Source organism: Mangifera indica, chromosome 2 (assembly GCF_011075055.1).
Source record: "Mangifera indica cultivar Alphonso chromosome 2, CATAS_Mindica_2.1, whole genome shotgun sequence".
Classification (NCBI taxonomy): Eukaryota; Viridiplantae; Streptophyta; class Magnoliopsida; order Sapindales; family Anacardiaceae; genus Mangifera; species Mangifera indica.
Genome location: NC_058138.1, coordinates 21991888 through 22008794, shown reverse-complemented (window position 1 = coordinate 22008794; position 16907 = coordinate 21991888). Strand labels below are relative to the sequence as shown.

The window sequence follows — 16907 nt, the reverse complement described above, 5'->3', positions numbered from 1 at the left end:
TTATCACTTTAAATACTATTAAAAGGTATATTAAAATTTAAAAGAAATCAAAACACCTCCAAACTTTTTTGAATTTTTAAAAAGCATTGAAAATTTTTAAAAATTATATTTATCTCCAAAGTTTTGTTAAATAAAACAAAATTAAGGAGAAAAAATAAAAAGAAAAATATTGCAAAGAAATACCAGAAAGAATAAAAGAAATAAGAGAAATTTAAAAAATTCTATGTAAAATAATTTTTTCATCTTTTTACTTAATAAATTCATTAATATAAATAAATGACAAATAAAAATCTGGTTTTTTAAAACTGAAAAGGTGAAATTTTATCATTTCAGTAAACCTTGGGTGGGAAATAGTCTTTTTGCCAATCTTCATTAATTTACCAAGCATACCCTTGTTGAAATGCCAAACTTGTACCCTATTAAGTTCTTACAAGGATTAAAAAGGAAAGAAAGAGGCAGCAAAAATATTTTATAACAAATATTTACAAGAATTCCCATAACGACATTAACATTTTTCACAGTAGGTCAAGCTTGGCGCAAGTTGCTCATGTCAAGAAGTGCTCACAACTCAGAAAATGATCCCATATCAACCCTAAAGTGTCCTTAAACATGTTATAGATAGTATCAGTGTCCACCTTCCGTTCCTGGATATTGACACAAAAGAAACACTAAACGGTCGTGTACTTCATATGATTCATTGCAAAAATAAATCATTAAACTTAACACAGCTAAGCTCAAAAATAATTTCATATGATCTTCTATGTTGAAAGGGAAAAGGACTATTTCCCACCCAAATTTTAGCCCTATCTCAAATTTACACCCACGGAAAATAAAAAACCTAAATACTCACCTATGGGTTAACTACTGTCCAAATTTTCAATTAAAAACAAAGGTAAAATCATTATTTTATCTATAAACTTTAAAATTTTTATCACTTTCCCCCTCCAGGTTTTAAAAATTGACACTTCAACCCATCTTCAAAGTTTCAAAAGTTTAGATTTCACTCATAAGGTTTGCTTCCTTCTCCAACCACCATCATTTCGACCGACGGCCGACGCTTTCCACCATTCTTTCATCTCCGGCTTCAAAGGACAACATTCATCACCAAAATCTGGATGACAAAATGTCGTCTAGATCTGGAAGGACAAACGAAGGACGACGCTTCGTTGTCACGTCTGGACGACAAAGCGTTGTCCTTTGTCTCTTCTTCCAGATCTGGACGACACATTGTCATCCAGAAGGTCGTCCTTCGTCATCCTTTAAAGTCGGAGATGGAAAATCGGTGGAAAATGCTCGTCGTTGGTCGGAATGATGATGGCCAAAGAAGGAAACAGACCCTAAGAGTGAAATTTAAACTTTTCAAACTTTGAGAATGGATTGAAGTGTCAGTTTTTAAAACCTGGAGGGGGAAATGATAAAAATTTTAAATTTTATAGGTAAAATGATGATTTTACCCCTATCTCTAACTGAAAATTTGGACAGCAGTTAGCCCATGGGTGGGTATTTAGGTTTTTCATCTCCCGTGAGTGTGAATTTGAGATAGGGCTAAAATTTGGGTGGGAAATAGTCCTTTTCCCATGTTCAAAATGTTTATAGAACTTTTTGACAAATTTTGCATTTCAACGAAATTTTCTATGCTGTAACTGTTTTGCAACACAATGGGGAAAATAAAAACAAGTGCAAGAAAATTACCACTTCAATGATAAAGTTCTAAATAGCAATAAATAACAATTACCAGTATGTCTGAAGCTAATCGCTTCAACTTCAGAGTAATCTCCACTGCAGACTCCCCAGTAGAAGACTCAAAACTAAATCGATCAGCATGTCTTACCTTGAGCTTCAGTGATGTGCTTTCATACAACTTAATTTCTGTGTGCCAAACCCCACTAACATGGTATCGATCCCCCGAGTTTGACTTCCCTAGTGGCCATCTCAAACCACCCTTCACTCCAGGATCTAAAACAGCTGAATTAATCAGATTTTTGAGGCTCTGCATTTCTTCATCCTGGAAGAATGCATAAAATCAATTTGATTACAGACATCATTCTCAGGGATAACCGAAACAACTATGAACTAAAAACATTCTATAGATACATGTTAAACCACTGCTCCTTTTGATTCTTACATTATTACTCTTAAAATATTGACTCCAACAAAAAAAAAAAAAAAAATCAAACAAGGAACTTCACAGTGCGAAAGCTTTACAATTTTTTAAGACTACATGTTGGCAACTTCGATTCCAATGATTTTGCTTTTCACTTTAACCATTAGTTGACTTTCATAATTTCTAGAGAGAAAACTCTCATAGATTGTAATTTTGAGCGCAAAAGGGATTATATATATGACAGTATGTTCAACTGTTTTAGCTTTGTTTTGTATTTTTTCTTTCTTTATCCCTCAAAAAATAGAAATTGGTCAGATAAAATCAAGTTCTAAAACAAAGATTTCCTTCGACCACTTTAAATTTTTTTTCTTTGTTTAATATAATAAACATTCTGATTAATAATGACAAAGATAAAACTGACACAATCAAAAGAAACAAAGTTATGCTAAATTTTCTACCCAGAGCATCTAATGCACAGGGTTGCACAATAACTTACAGTTAAGTCAGTCACAATACTCTTGAAGCATAACATCAGCCTCAGGTCTAAATTCTTATCCACGCATGATATGTCTGTGGCCATTTGACGAATCGGGCTTAATTCAATCTACAAAAAAAATATTTTCAATTGAGCATGAGGCTCTACATACAAAATTAAGATAAATTTAAAGTGAATATAAATTTTTTGGCAATTCAAAATATAAATAAACAAATTAATCCAAAGAGGTATTTGGGGTGCATTTGGTTTGGATACTCTTTTATTACTAAAAATTAAATATTACCACAAAAATTACTAAGTATAAATTATTATTATTTTTTGTAAAACTAATATGTATAAATAATTATTGTGTTTGGTTGGCAATAATTTTATTTTTATGTCCTTAAAAGATTAATATATATAAATTAGTATTGTATTTGGTTAAATTAATATATCTTATGTTAAAGTATTTGATTTGTGTATTTTTAATATACTCTCCCTCTTAATAATATATTAGTTTTTTTTCATGTTATCAAATTATAAAGTTAATTAATTAAATTTTTTTTTTAAGTTGTCATCAAATATATTTTTTTTCTAAAATATTCTTCTTGTTACATTATTTTAATTGAAGATTGGGAACATTTTTTTCCTAAAATTTTAATAAGCACATATAAAATTGTAAAAAATAAAATAAAATTACCTCGATAATATTTTAATACCTAAGATAAAAGTGCTAATCAGATTACCCCATTATATTATCTGTTATGTCATTTAGGCTATAGAAGATTATTAGAATGATTTTTTACTTTACAAATCAAATAAGGTCATGTTGATAATAAATGATAGATTACCGGGGTTTAGAACCAAACACAGAAACACCCCCTATTTGTGTCCCTGGTATATTACCAAATCCAAATCCAATGAAGCAAAAGGCACTCTTCAAGAGGGGAAATTCAGGTTGGTTCATAATGGGCAATGTTTTTGCAATTTAACACTCAGGATCACACCTATAACAATGGATATACTTGGCTTTTTAGATGACTATCTACCGGCTAGATCAAATTGACTTGTTTGGTTTATTTTGGGACTTCTTACTGCTATATAAGCAAGTCCTTTACAAACAATTCAAAAGTTGAAATACTACTTTTCTGCTTTGTTAATGGTGAACTGCATTTAAAGGTTTCTCGTAATACTTAATCAAGTTCTAAAAATTTCTATCCTAATCCTGTATCTTCATCTTTTCTTGTTTTTATTACAGTAGTTCCATGATTCCATCACTTTTTACATAAAAATTCATCTCAGAAAGTCAGCTCAATCCACTTTCTTTTTATTCAAAAACATACAAATAGATACTACTGACAGCTTCATTTACCTCTACTGTTCCTTGTATAATTAATTTTAGCAAAAGTCTTGTTTCATTGACTTTATAAAAGCAAATAAACATGAATGTATAAGAAACATGATCATGAAATTGAAGCATTGACCTCCGTCATACTATTAGCACAACACTGATTTATTTTTATAATAGGTTAAAATAATGGCAATATTCATGAAAAAGCTGATATATTATCCACATATATAAGCTTGTAAGTAACAGAAAACTAGCCTTGTAGAGCTCAAACGTTTTATCTTCTTTTACTCTACATTTGCATGAAATGATTGACTTTGGTCGTGTGCTATCCACCACCTAAATGATGAAATTAAAGTCAATAACTAATTATAAGAAGTACAAGTAACATTATTGTAATAGATGAGATGTTTAGAAGAACAATTGCCTTGATATGGTAGACATCATTATCTGCTTTAAAATCAACTCCTATTTTTGGCACAACTCCATGTATAATGTTTTCCATATAAGATGTAGGAACATTTGTATAAAATGTTCTCCTCAATTGTTTCAAAGTGGTTTCAGTGACTGGATGTTTTTTGACCTTTTCTATGTTCACAGAATTTGTACTGCATCACAAAGATTAATATTATAATAGCAGCTTAGTCCAAATTTTATGCCACAAACTATAAGTACACATGGTTGCTTCACATTACAAACTAATTGAGCTCCAAACATGACTAGAAGGGAAAATACATTTGGTACATAGAGTATCATCATTACATTGTTAAATATAGGTCAGCCGGTAGATTGATTGTTGTCCCAATAAAATATGTTATATGAACGGTCAACAAGAAAGTCAGGCAGGGGAAATGATTAATGAATTACTAGTACCAACAATCAAGTAATCCTCAGGTAAGGCAAAGCATCAACAGCAATGCAAGATATGTGATTTTGCAAAGTGTTTCCATCTTCACAACGGTCAAAGGAAGTCAACAGATGGCTTGAGTGAACTAGTAAATCATAACAAGAAAAGCAGCCAAATCAAAGGCCAAGAGATGGCATGCATGATAAATCATCGTTTTTAATGTTCTTTTCTTAAGCATTTGAAGAAATATTACCCTAAATTTCTGATTCAGAGATATAATTCACTCCTATCCCTTCCATTAGAATAGGTAGAGGACCTCATAATCTCCCTCTATTTCAATTGCCAATTCTTAGTATTGTATAAGATTCTAATGTTAGTCTTAGTCATTTTGGCTTATAAAACATTCCTACAGAAAGAGAAATCAAGAAAGCATTATGCAACATTCAAGCTGATAAAACAAACCAATTTTTACCCTCGAAAAAGAATTTTGCCGAATCTAGCAACCAATTTCAGCTTTACTTTCTCTAGCTCTTTGCACTCTATTTTGTTCCTCAGATTGTCAAAAGAGGTCAATAAATCTGGCCACACATTTTCAGCTACAAATTCCCAAGGTCGTCTTGATATATTCCCTCCCACTTCATCATCACCTAGAAACAAGAGAGAAAATGATCAATACTACTCCTTAAACACTATAACGAATTTCAATATAGTAAGATAATTCTAAAACTACCTTTAGCTGCATGATTGTTCACTAAAACTAGGGATTTCTCCCCTATGAACCGCTCAATGGGTTCCAAAATCGGCTCGAGGTAGGCAGATGCAGGAAATTGGTGATTATCATCCAAACCAGCAGAGAGCCATCTGTTTATCGACTGGTCTGCATAGACAATCTTCTCATGGCGAGATGATCTCAAGTTCAAATTCCTCTTGAATTGCGGCGCAAGCAGCTCTGGAGTTGGAGATGGACGGTCTGAATCCTTTGAATGTCTCTTGTGTGGTGGAATATAAGCCATGAAGATAAAATACCAGAGAGCTCAATGGTTTTAGAGATCTTCAGCCTCCCCAAGAAATAGAAGAAGAATGCGGCAAATGAAGAAACACACGCGCTCTCTCATCAGTTTGGAACGGATGGACGTACGATGAACCGGAAGATTGGTGAAAACCCGGTTACAAACCGGTCGGATCGGGTCTACGGAAGTCCTAAAGAAAATAGAGATAAATCTATAATAGGTTAAAAAATTATAGGAAAAAGGACAAATTTTCCACAAAAATGTTAGTATAGAGTCAAAATCATACTCATAGATCAAAAAATTCAAATATTCATCTATAGGTTAACTACCATCTAAATTTTTAGTTAAAAATAAAGATAAAATTATTATTTTACTCATAAACCCTAAAACCTAAAAAATTTATATGATCCCCCCTTAGTTTAGAAAACTCACATTTACCCCTACAATTAAACTTTAGAAAATTCACTTTTCTTTCTTTTCTAGGTTTCATCTCTAGTGGCTCTTCTCCTATAAAAGATGACCTTTCATCGTCTAAATCAAGAAGATTTGACGAAGGACGATGCTTCATCGTTATGTCCGAACAATTATCCTTTGTAGTTAGATCTAGAAGATGAGTGAAAAATGTTGGTTGTCGATCAAAATGATAGTGGCTAGAGAAGGAAATAAACCCTAGAGGTGAAATCTAAATTTTTTAAATTTTAAAAATAGGTTCAAGTGTTAGTTTTTAAAACCTGTGGAAGGGGGAATTATATAAATTTTATGGTTTTAGGGCTTATAGATAAAGTGATGATTTTACTCTTACTTCTAACTAAAAATTTGGATGACAATTAATATATACATAGATGTTTAAGTTTTTCATTTACTATGAATATGATTTTAAAATTAGACTAAAATTTAAGTAGGAAATGACTCTTTTCCCTAAATTATATGAATTACAATAATCTAAAACTTAGATATTAATTAATGAAAGAAATAAATACATCTCATAAAATTGATTGTATATGAATTTTTCCATATTTAGAAGATCAACTCTAGATTTTAATTGTATTTTCATACTCAAATTGGTTCAAATTTTGAGTATCTTAATATGTAATTAGATATTTATATAATTTATTATTATATAATTAAATATTATTTATCTTTAATTTAAAATTATTTATTAATATATACTCTACGCACACACCTTATTATTCAATTAAAAGACCAATAAAGAGACAGTAGACTAAAATTAGCAAGTTATACAAAGTTTTTGACCTTCATGTCCAAAATCAAAATCATCCCAGTCCTACTTCCTGCAACTGCTGCTTTCAGCAGAACTCAAACCCAATCTAGCATCTTCAAAATCAAAGCCTATGAACTCAGCTCCTTCTTCACAGCTTTCTTGCACATACTGAAATGGAGTTGTTGAACTATTTTCTCCATGTTGATCTATGCATTCTAGTGGTGGATTTACTCCGGCAGTTGCGTTATTATTTCCCGATGGAGGCCAAGTATCTTGCACTTAAGCAATGATTTGCTTCTTTTTGCTGAGTCTTTTTCTGAGGTGACAATTCCAGTCGTTCTTCACATCATGACCTGTTCTTCTGGCCAATCGGCCAGCTATCAGTGACCACCTGAAAGTTAACAAAACAACCAACCATTTTATTAAAATAAACATTTATAATATGTTTGAGATAAAAATTAAACTTGAAGAAAACTTGCCTATTCCCGGGGAGCTTGTGAAGCTTGATAATGAGATCGATTTCCTCCTGTGCAAAAGTCCCTCTCCGGATGGTCGGACGCAGATAGTTCATCCATCTCAATCTGCAGCTCTTGGGGCACCTTTTCAGACCTACTGAAGAAGAAAAATATGAAGTTTGCACTTGCATGCATGATGCTTATAAATATGGAACACCAAAATAAACAATGTTCAAATGGACATGGATGTAGTTAATAATAAAACCAGCCAAAACAGGAATGCATTGTCATTTCCCTTCGCCATGCCGCTGAATAAATGTCTTAAGCAAGTGATCTTCTTCTTTAGTCCAGGCAATCCCTCCCATGTATTTCCCAACGCCAATCTTAACACAACATATCTAGATCTCTCTGCCATCCATCCTCTATATATCCATCTTAAATATCCATTATTCAGTTCTTTTAAACCAAAAAACTAAGTCTAAAACAAGTACAAAAACCTTATAAATGTCATTGGTCCGTACATCTTTCTGTTGTTTGCATGGCTCTATCTAAGTTTTTGAGGAGACAAATTAAGTTTTCTGTGAATGTGGTCCAAACATGCATAATTAACTATGTGAGTGATCATTAATGATATCCCAGATCTAGCTACTGTATATCTTTCTTCTATTCAATATATTCAGCTAATCTTTTTCGCACTCAACCTTGAAACTTAACTGGTACCTACTGAGGACAATTTGGAGGTGTTATTAATAAGTGCAGCAGGCTGCATATTGATTGGGCAAAGAGCTTTGATGAACAGAGAATAATAATAACATGCATGAAGCCAAGAACTAGCAACGACAATCATGAATTGCCCACTGTTTTGAATCAAACTGTCATGTCATACTCCTTTCAATTCAGTTATTCGTCATTTGTGAACAAGGCAGCATATGCGCTTGCTTGGGTTCTAGATCAGTGCTTATAAATTGGACCACCATTTCATTACAAGAGGAATGGGATAAATTGGAGGTGTCAAGATTTAATGTCAATATATTATAATCAAAATTAGATATACATAGTTTATTATATTATAAAAATTAAAAACAAAAAATATATACTCACTTTCATCAAATATAATACATGTGCGGCAGTATGCAAACTGTATTCTATTGATGAATAGTGCAACTTTAAGGGAAGAAATAAAATTTTACATTTAAGACCAATTCTCCATCTCTTAGTAATAAAGATGAAAAACCATATAATCTTGTGGTGACATACATTCACGGTGGAAGTGATTCAAAGAGAAGCCTACATGGTGCTTGTTGAACCCAACAAGAAAGGAAATACTATAATGGCCATAAAGAGACATTGCATGGGCCTTAATAACAATGAAATTCCAACCAGAAACTCATCATGCTCAATCTAGCTTTTGAATGCAACCCCAAACAACTGCATTCAAGAAACAATCACTTCAACCCAAATGGAGTCGTAAAACTTCCTTCTCAAGGCACGAGGACCGTAATAAATACACCTAAGACATGCATAAAAAAAAATTTTAATACCTAGTTTTAGATTTAATATAAAAGTAGGTGAAAAAAAATCACATTACTTAATTATATATCATGATATCAATTTATATGAATAAATTAATAAAATTTATTAATGTATTTAATTGTATTCAAAATTTTAAAAAATAAAAACAAATATATATATATATATAATCACTCAAAATGTATTATAATCATTATATGATAAACTAATCAATTTTTTAATATAAAATTTTGAATAGTAAAAGAAATTGTTACTTTCTTCAAACCTTGAGAAATGAAATTCAGAAATTTAAGGACTGGTGTGAAAATTTAGATGCCTTACATATAATATTGGTATAGTTAGGGGGTGTGTGGGGAGAAGGGGAGAATATTTATTAATGAATGCCGTGGTTAGTCCAATTAACAAGTGGCGGTGGGGGAATGAAATTCAAGAATGGATGTTGTAATTAATTCAAAGTCTATGATTCTATTCCTTTCACTCATACTAATACACAGTACAGTAAATTAAAAAAACCCCTTCATCGCGTGATTCATTGTTGACTTTTTTCTCACCCTCCTGTTTGACAAATATACTTTACACCCCTTGATACCTAAATGTTTACAAAATTTAACATCTAACAAAAACATATTATATTGTTGATGTAATTTCTCTGCATTAATTTATGCATGTGATTCGAAGTTTTGCATGAAAAGAGTTACGGTAGTAACGGGTGAGGACTCGATAATGGATTTTATAATCCACTATGGTGGTGAAAAATAAATTTGAAGAAAAACTTTAATATAAAGTCATTTTTCAATACGGTTCCATTGCTCGAAAGGTTAAGTCTATAATTATGTATTAATAACACTGAAATAATGTTTTGACGAAGTGAGTATTAACTTTTGAAACGATTATGCTGAAAATAAGATCACAATAAAAAAAAAAAAGGTGATAGGATGTTATTGATTACTATCATGAGTGAATAAAAAGAAATGAGTATAAAGTGACAGAAATATGTTTTCTAATCAAAAGATGTTTATTGTTAGCTTTGAAACACATGTATCATTTTTATAAATGATCATTTTTTGAGAAAAAAACTTTAAAGATAGAAAACTATTTTGTAACATTTACAAAGACCAATTTATCCTTTTTGTCTCGTTTTATTTTTTTCATTTCAAAATTTTAAATATAACTATTAAATATGTTATGGTTAGTTCAAAATCCTTACCTGCTCTCAAACTTTAAAAGCTGTCAGTATCACCTTCAATGAAATAACCACCTTCAATGTAATGGGTGAAATGCAATTTCAAATTAATTTTCCGTGATGGTGCTGGCGCTGGTAGTTTTTTAATGGGAAATTTTAAAAATTAGTCAAAATTAAGGGGGTCTAAGCGAAATTACCCAAAATATTTAGGTTTAAGCAAAAATGCCCAGGTTTTGTGAAATGACAAAACTGCCCCATATATAAACTCAGCAAATTTCGTTCCTTCCCACGTTAATGTTACTGTTTAAATTCAAAGAAAATTCAACATTTCCAACTCTCCCACGTTCATCCGGATTTCCACCGATTTTCTTGGTTTTCGGCAACCGGAAATGGCAAATAAGATTAGTATATCTTATTTGGGCAAAGCAAAGAAGACCAGTCAGTCAGCGCAGCCCACAATAAATAATGGTGTATGTTTGACTTCTAATTCCCTATCGTGAAAGCTAAGGCTGTCTTTTTGTTTGTATTTGTTCGGAAATTTTATAGGCCGGTGGCCCAAGTCAAGCTAGACGACAAACGGGAGGCGGCACAAGTGGCAGCCCGCACAGACCCCAACACTTAGATGGGGCAATCAAGTCAAAATATTGCGCCACGAATCACTCCGCGAGGTTTGGTAAGGTTTAGGCGAGAAAGGCAGGCAGTTGCTGTCAATCAATTCCTTCATTGTTTGTTTGTTTCCCATTCTTCTATGGAAATAGAAGCCTTTATTGCCTGCTGTTTCCTTAGGTGTTTCATTTGAATGAATATGGGGGCCTAAAACCCTCAACCTAAAGCCCGTTTGTTTGTTTCTTGTTTGTTGTAATTCTTCTTCACTTTTTCAGCAGTCTTTTACTTCTTTTCTTCCCACCTTTTACACTTTCTATTAATACCCTTCAACTACCGAAAAACCATGTTCAATTCTCAGTCTTTTCCACCTTCTGCCATTGATTTGCCAATTGAAATTTGTGTAATCTCTTAGGTAAGTAACCAATAAAGAACCCTATTCTTAGTCAACTCATTCTTGGAATGTGTCCATAAGAAATGTTTGATTAATTTAGGCCATAAGACTTGTTCCCACCAAGGTTAGGATTAATTCCAAACTTTTATTCTCTTAACTTTCAAAAATTTTAAATCTCACCTATAAATAAAATTATGTTAAAATTGTAAGTTAAATTTAAAGACTAAAACTATTATTTAATCAAAAAAATTTTAAAAATCAAAGTTTTATTACAATTTTATCCTCTCAGTTTAAAAATCTAACAATTTTTTTTCACCTAAAATTTGAAAAGTGACAATTTCTTCACTTCTAGGGTTTTGAAACCATTGTTAGAGATGACAGAGTTCATTGTCTCCAATCATATTCATTGGAGTGTTTTTTAGTTTCGAACAAAGATAAAATCGTCTTTGTCTAAGATAAAAACATTTTGGTGAAAACGATTTCGTCTTCATCGAAGGAAATCATTACCATTGGTGCGTGGAAACAAGTTGGTAGGAAGAGATAAGTCGAAAAAGAAAGTCAACATAATTGGAGACGATGAACTCTGCCGTCTCCAATGACGGTTTCAAAATTCTAGAAGAAAAATTATCACTTTTTAAATTTTAGATGAAAAGATTGTTATATTTTTAAATTGGAGGAGTTTATTAGATTTTCACACTGAGGGAGAACAATTAAAAAAATTTTTTGTTAAATAATGATTTTATTTTTAATATTATTTAAGTTTTTTGACAAAATTTTATATATGAATAATAGTTTTTAATATATAAAAAAAAATAAAGGGAGAGTATGGATTAAGAATTGCAGTTAATCTTGGTAGAACAAGTCTTTTGGCCATTAATAATATTATTAATGTGCCAGAATCACTTTTTTCACACAAATTTATGACTCCGTATACAAATCTTGATAAGTGATGGATGTCCCCAAACTCAAAATCCAGTGAAGTAAAACACCCTAACGAGCTTTGAATTAATGTTACTGAGAAAGTACTTCTCTGAAAAGCAGTTTTACTTTCCAATCTGCAGAAACTGAGCGAAAGGCCTCAAATGCAGACAGTAGAACCCTAAGCTATTTATTATTATTATTTATGACTGCTTAAGCAAGCAAGGATGCCAAAGCGCTTTTCTGTATGCATGATTACCTAAGAAAAAGGCTTTTTTTTTTAAGAGTTTGGTAAATTAGTAAGGCCAGAGGACTATTTCCCCACAAATTTTAGCACACTCTCAAAGTTATATCTATGTTATTTAAAAAATTAAAAACCTTATTTATAAAATAATTTTTATTAAAAAATAAAAATAAAAATAAAAATATCATTTTATTAATATTAAAAAATATAAAATTTATTATATTTTCTTTTTATAATTTTAAAAATTAATAACTTTATTTTTATCTAAAGTTTTTTAATTTTAAAAAATGATATTTTTCTTCTCCCCAAAATTTAAGGATCATTTTTCATATACTCTTCGGCTACCATCTCTGTCCACTGGTGATAACACTTTAACCCTTATCTCGTCGACCACTAGATCTTCACTCTTTAACGTAAAAAGAAGTGACGAAGATGTGTCTTCGTTGCGTCATTTATAAGTTTTGGAAAGATGAAGGGTCGCCAACAAGATGATAAGTTGAAACGTTTTCTCTAATGACTAGAGATGGTGACTAGAGAGTTTCTAAAAAATAAACCATAAATTTTCTTTTGAGAGAGAGGGAAAAGGAAGAAATATTATTTTTGAAAACTACAAAATTTTGGATAGAAGTAAAATTATTAATTTTTAAAATTATGAAAAAAATATATAATAAATTTTATATATTTTTAATATTATTAATAAAATAATACTTTTATTGCAAAACTTTGAGAACGCACTAAGCCTTGGGTAGGGAGGGGAAGAGGGGGTGGAAAATAGTCCTTTGGCCAAGAAGCAATGCCTTCACGGCAACACCCGCTGACTTAACAGTTAAGAACTCCCAAACCTGATTCTTTGGGGCCCAAAAAGCCGTGTGAATCCAGCACAATACATTAAAATAAGCAATTAGAGTTGAAAAAAAAGCTTGGCTCTTTCATTTCGGCCAATTAAAATTTTCTGAAAAAGTTGATAAACTTATATTAACCTCCCTCAAGAGAAGACACAGAGGGAGAGAGTTCAGTCTCCCAGTGCTTTTTTTTCGCCCCTTTTGCTTTTGTTACTGTTGTTGTGTACTGCTACTGTTTTCCATTTAAGAACTGGTCTCAAGTATCTTTCTTTCTAGATTCTCGCTCTGTAATTCTGACCAAGAATTTATTTTTCTTCTGGGTTTCGTCAGAATCCCCGTACCCTTTTTTCTATACCTTTTAAATTACTATAGTCTTTCACTATACTTTTCACCCCCACCCCCAATTTGTCTTTCTCATTGTCTTGGTCTTCTTCTTTTTGTCTCGGTTTCCATCTTTCATTACAATGGATGTAAGTAGCAAAATCTTTATGCAAGTTTTTTTGTTTGTTAATAACATCATAATTATATTGTTCTTATGGTTTCAGGAATATTACTGCAGAAGGAGTGGACAAATTCCGGCTTTTGGAGACTGGGATTATTCAAACGAGATGCCGATTACTCAGTACTTTGAGTCTGCAAGACAAGCGGGGTTGCTTCGCTACAGTTCTTCGTCTGGAGAATCTGATCTTTACATCCGTCGTGGCTGTGGTGGCGGCGATTTATACGCTGTCAATTATCAGAAACCTCCTCGTAATGTCAATGTTGCTCCTCCCAGAAAGGTTTGGTATTTTTCTCCAACTGTATCAGCAAGAATTAAAGCTGCTTCTTCAACTGCATATTCCGAAAAAAAAAAAAAACAGCATCAATTTTATTAATCTTGATTAGTGTATAAATGTGATATTAATCATGAAATGAAGATTAAACATAATCATGAAGGGATTCATTATTTTGGAATGTGAAACACAAAATTTGTAGACAAGAGTGGGAGAAAAGCGAGGCCTGCAAGTCAAGGAGCATAAAAAGCAGCAACAAGTGAAGAAGGTGTGTGACTGTCACGTAACTCAACCGCCAAGGAAACAACCACCACCACCACGCTCTAAATACGGCGTCGTGACCCCCACTCCATTGCCCGTTCGACCTCCCAAAGCCGTCGACGAAGATCTCTACAAAATACCCCCGGAACTCCTCCGCTCACACAAGCGGGTAATTTCCCAACAGTTTTAAACTTATCTTCATTCATTTTTAAGCAATCAAGAGATTAAAATTAAAGTAAGAAGCAGTTGATTATCAAATACAAGTATCTGTCTAAACAGGTGAATTTCTGATGATTACGGAGAGGAAAAAAACGTCTGTGAACTTTCCGGACCCTGAAAGTTCTGTTAGTTGTTGAAAAGTATTGGGTCCCCTGGTGGGAGTGGTTGGAAAGTTATCAACTTTTGAATAAAATGTTCGAAGGATACAAAATTCAATTCAAATTCTTCATCACAATAAATCAGTTTACAGGACAATGCCGTAATATGCAGAGGAAAATGCTATAATATCATTTAAATGTCATATATATGAATATCAATATATTATTGGATTGGTGGGTCATTAAATATAAGAAAGCACCTGACCAGATGGAGCCAGGTGAAGGAGGGAGAATTTGATGAGCTAAGCAGAGGGTGTGGTGATGAGTTCATATCTTAAATGCTGTGTCTAGTGCTCAGGAATAGCAGGCCTCTGGCTCAGTCTGGTCTCTAAATTTACTGTTTTTGTAATTATAGGAATATTTTTCTGGGTTTATTTATCAACTAAGCTTGATTGTGTTTGTTTATTTGAATGTAGAAGAAACTGCCAGGATTCTTCTCATGCTTGGTGCCTGCATGTGCCTCTTGAGTTGTGTTCGGATCTTCACAACAAGCTTCTCTCTTGGGAGTGTTTGATTCATAAAATTAAAGATGTATTGTTTAGCCAATGAGTTGCTCTCTCTGCACATTATCTTCCGCCAAAGTTAATGTATGATATTAGCTAAAATCAAGCTGTGACAGACTGAGATTCAAGAATAGATGCTAGTTTTTCATCTTGTTTTTGTTACAGTTATTAAGTTTACATTACAGTGGATTGGTTGTGTGGATGCTGAAAATTGCACTAATGTTGAATTCATAGGAGAAGAAGATAGAGCATAACACAATGAATGTTGATAACGTTCGTTACTATTGAACAATCATGTCCTTTGGGAAATGGTAGAAAAGATAATTGCATTCTAATTGTAAATAATAGTATCAAACAAAATAGTTTGATAATAGAAACCAATGAGTATATGATGAAAAAATTCGGAGAATAGTGATAATTTTCGAAGTTTTCATCTTTTTGTTAATTCTAAATGTAAACTTGTATTTTGAGTTAAATTGCATATAGGTAATATATCTAACCATATATCGAATTCAATAGTTATCTACTATTTGAGCGCCAAATGTGCGAATTTGACTGAAGGAATTTTGACCACACAATAGGTTGTATTTATTGTTATGAGTTTCACATTCAATGTAATGATTCTCATGATTAATGGATTTTAAGCTTCAATCTTTCTAGGAATATCAATAATGGGTAAACTGTGAAATAAAATTCTGTTTGAAAATTTTCTGGGTAACTTGGAAGTATATGATTATACCCTTCTGGTTCAAAAAATGTATAATAATTTTAATGACTCTTACTTTCTTCAGTGCATAGTGGACATGCAACTGTTCAGCCGAAATGGGTCCAATCTGTTGGTGAGAAGGGCCAAGACGCCAAGTTAGTGGCCACTAAATTGAACTCAACCCACAAACAAAAACAAATAAACTTTGCTGCAAGCCTCGTAATTAGTGGATGCTTTTGCTGCTTTATCAAAGTGGCCAAATGAAATAATGAGTTTAATAAATTATTGTTATTGATGGCATAAGAACCAGATTCAATATGGGCTGTGTCTGAATGAGACCCAATTTGAGAGCGATCTAAAAATAAAAAAGTTAATTCAAGATCAATAAATTAAAACTTAAAAATAATTTTACTTTGAAGTATATTTGAGTTAGCTTGAATTTAAATATTTAGATTTACTGAAACTTGATTTGTTTAATAAAAGCAAATCCAATTCTTGGAAATTCAGATTAAACCCGATCCTAGTTTGCATGGAGTCCAATTGTAGTCCATGCGGACCTGAGCCCAACAATATCTACTTAGATTCCATAGTGGATATGTTGCTTCCAGATAGCTGCATTAAAGTGATATAGACAAGGCAGATTAAGCTAAACTTCACATTGAATGAAAGCAGCAATGGTGCATGCATGAACCTGCTATGCTTTTGACAGATGATTTATGGGTCGAGAGCAACATACTAAAGATACAATGCACTAAATATCTACGAACTCCTTACCACCGATGCAGGACTTAAATTCAGAAAGAGAAATGGTTATTATTAGCTCTGATGTGGTTGCAAGACGTGGCTTGAGCTTGACGAGCTGATCCATCTTCAGTTTAAGCTCAGTTTGTTCGAATCAACTATCAAGGCCAACTTGAGCCGGTTGGGTTTGAATCCACTCCTAGTGGATATACTGTTTTGTTTTTTTGTCCTTAGTGTTAATTTCTTTGAGAAGTGATAAGGGCTTGACTAATGCCTTTACTGCTGGGGTGTTATGTAAACCAGTAGATAAGGGAATATAAAAGCTGATCCACTGATTTGATACTTTTACTCCACTGTCAAAGGATCAATCT

At 32.4% G+C, this 16907-nt stretch overlaps 2 protein-coding genes across 3 annotated transcripts; one reads left to right on the top strand and one right to left on the bottom strand.

Annotated features, from left to right (window-relative positions):
* Window positions 1-344: 344 nt before the first annotated feature.
* On the bottom strand, window positions 345-5887 carry LOC123196618. 2 transcript variants are annotated; one of them, XM_044610672.1, is made up of 7 exons: window positions 5505-5886; window positions 5247-5421; window positions 4355-4535; window positions 4186-4266; window positions 2601-2708; window positions 1736-2005; window positions 345-644 (listed from the first exon to the last, which is right to left on the bottom strand). In XM_044610672.1, the coding sequence occupies exons 1-7, from the start codon at window positions 5785-5787 to the stop codon at window positions 546-548; spliced, it is 1197 nt and encodes a 398-aa protein (XP_044466607.1). In that variant the 5' UTR covers window positions 5788-5886; the 3' UTR covers window positions 345-545. The 2 variants fall into 2 exon arrangements, with proteins under 2 accessions (XP_044466607.1, XP_044466613.1); XM_044610678.1 differs by lacking the exon at window positions 2601-2708 and having other exon boundaries at window positions 5505-5887.
* A 7359-nt stretch (window positions 5888-13246) lies between these two features.
* Window positions 13247-15237, top strand: LOC123207021. Its single transcript, XM_044624305.1, has 4 exons — window positions 13247-13645; window positions 13721-13954; window positions 14151-14378; window positions 15003-15237. Exons 1-4 carry the CDS (start codon window positions 13640-13642, stop codon window positions 15051-15053), a joined length of 519 nt encoding a protein of 172 aa, XP_044480240.1. The 5' UTR covers window positions 13247-13639; the 3' UTR covers window positions 15054-15237.
* Window positions 15238-16907: the final 1670 nt, after the last annotated feature.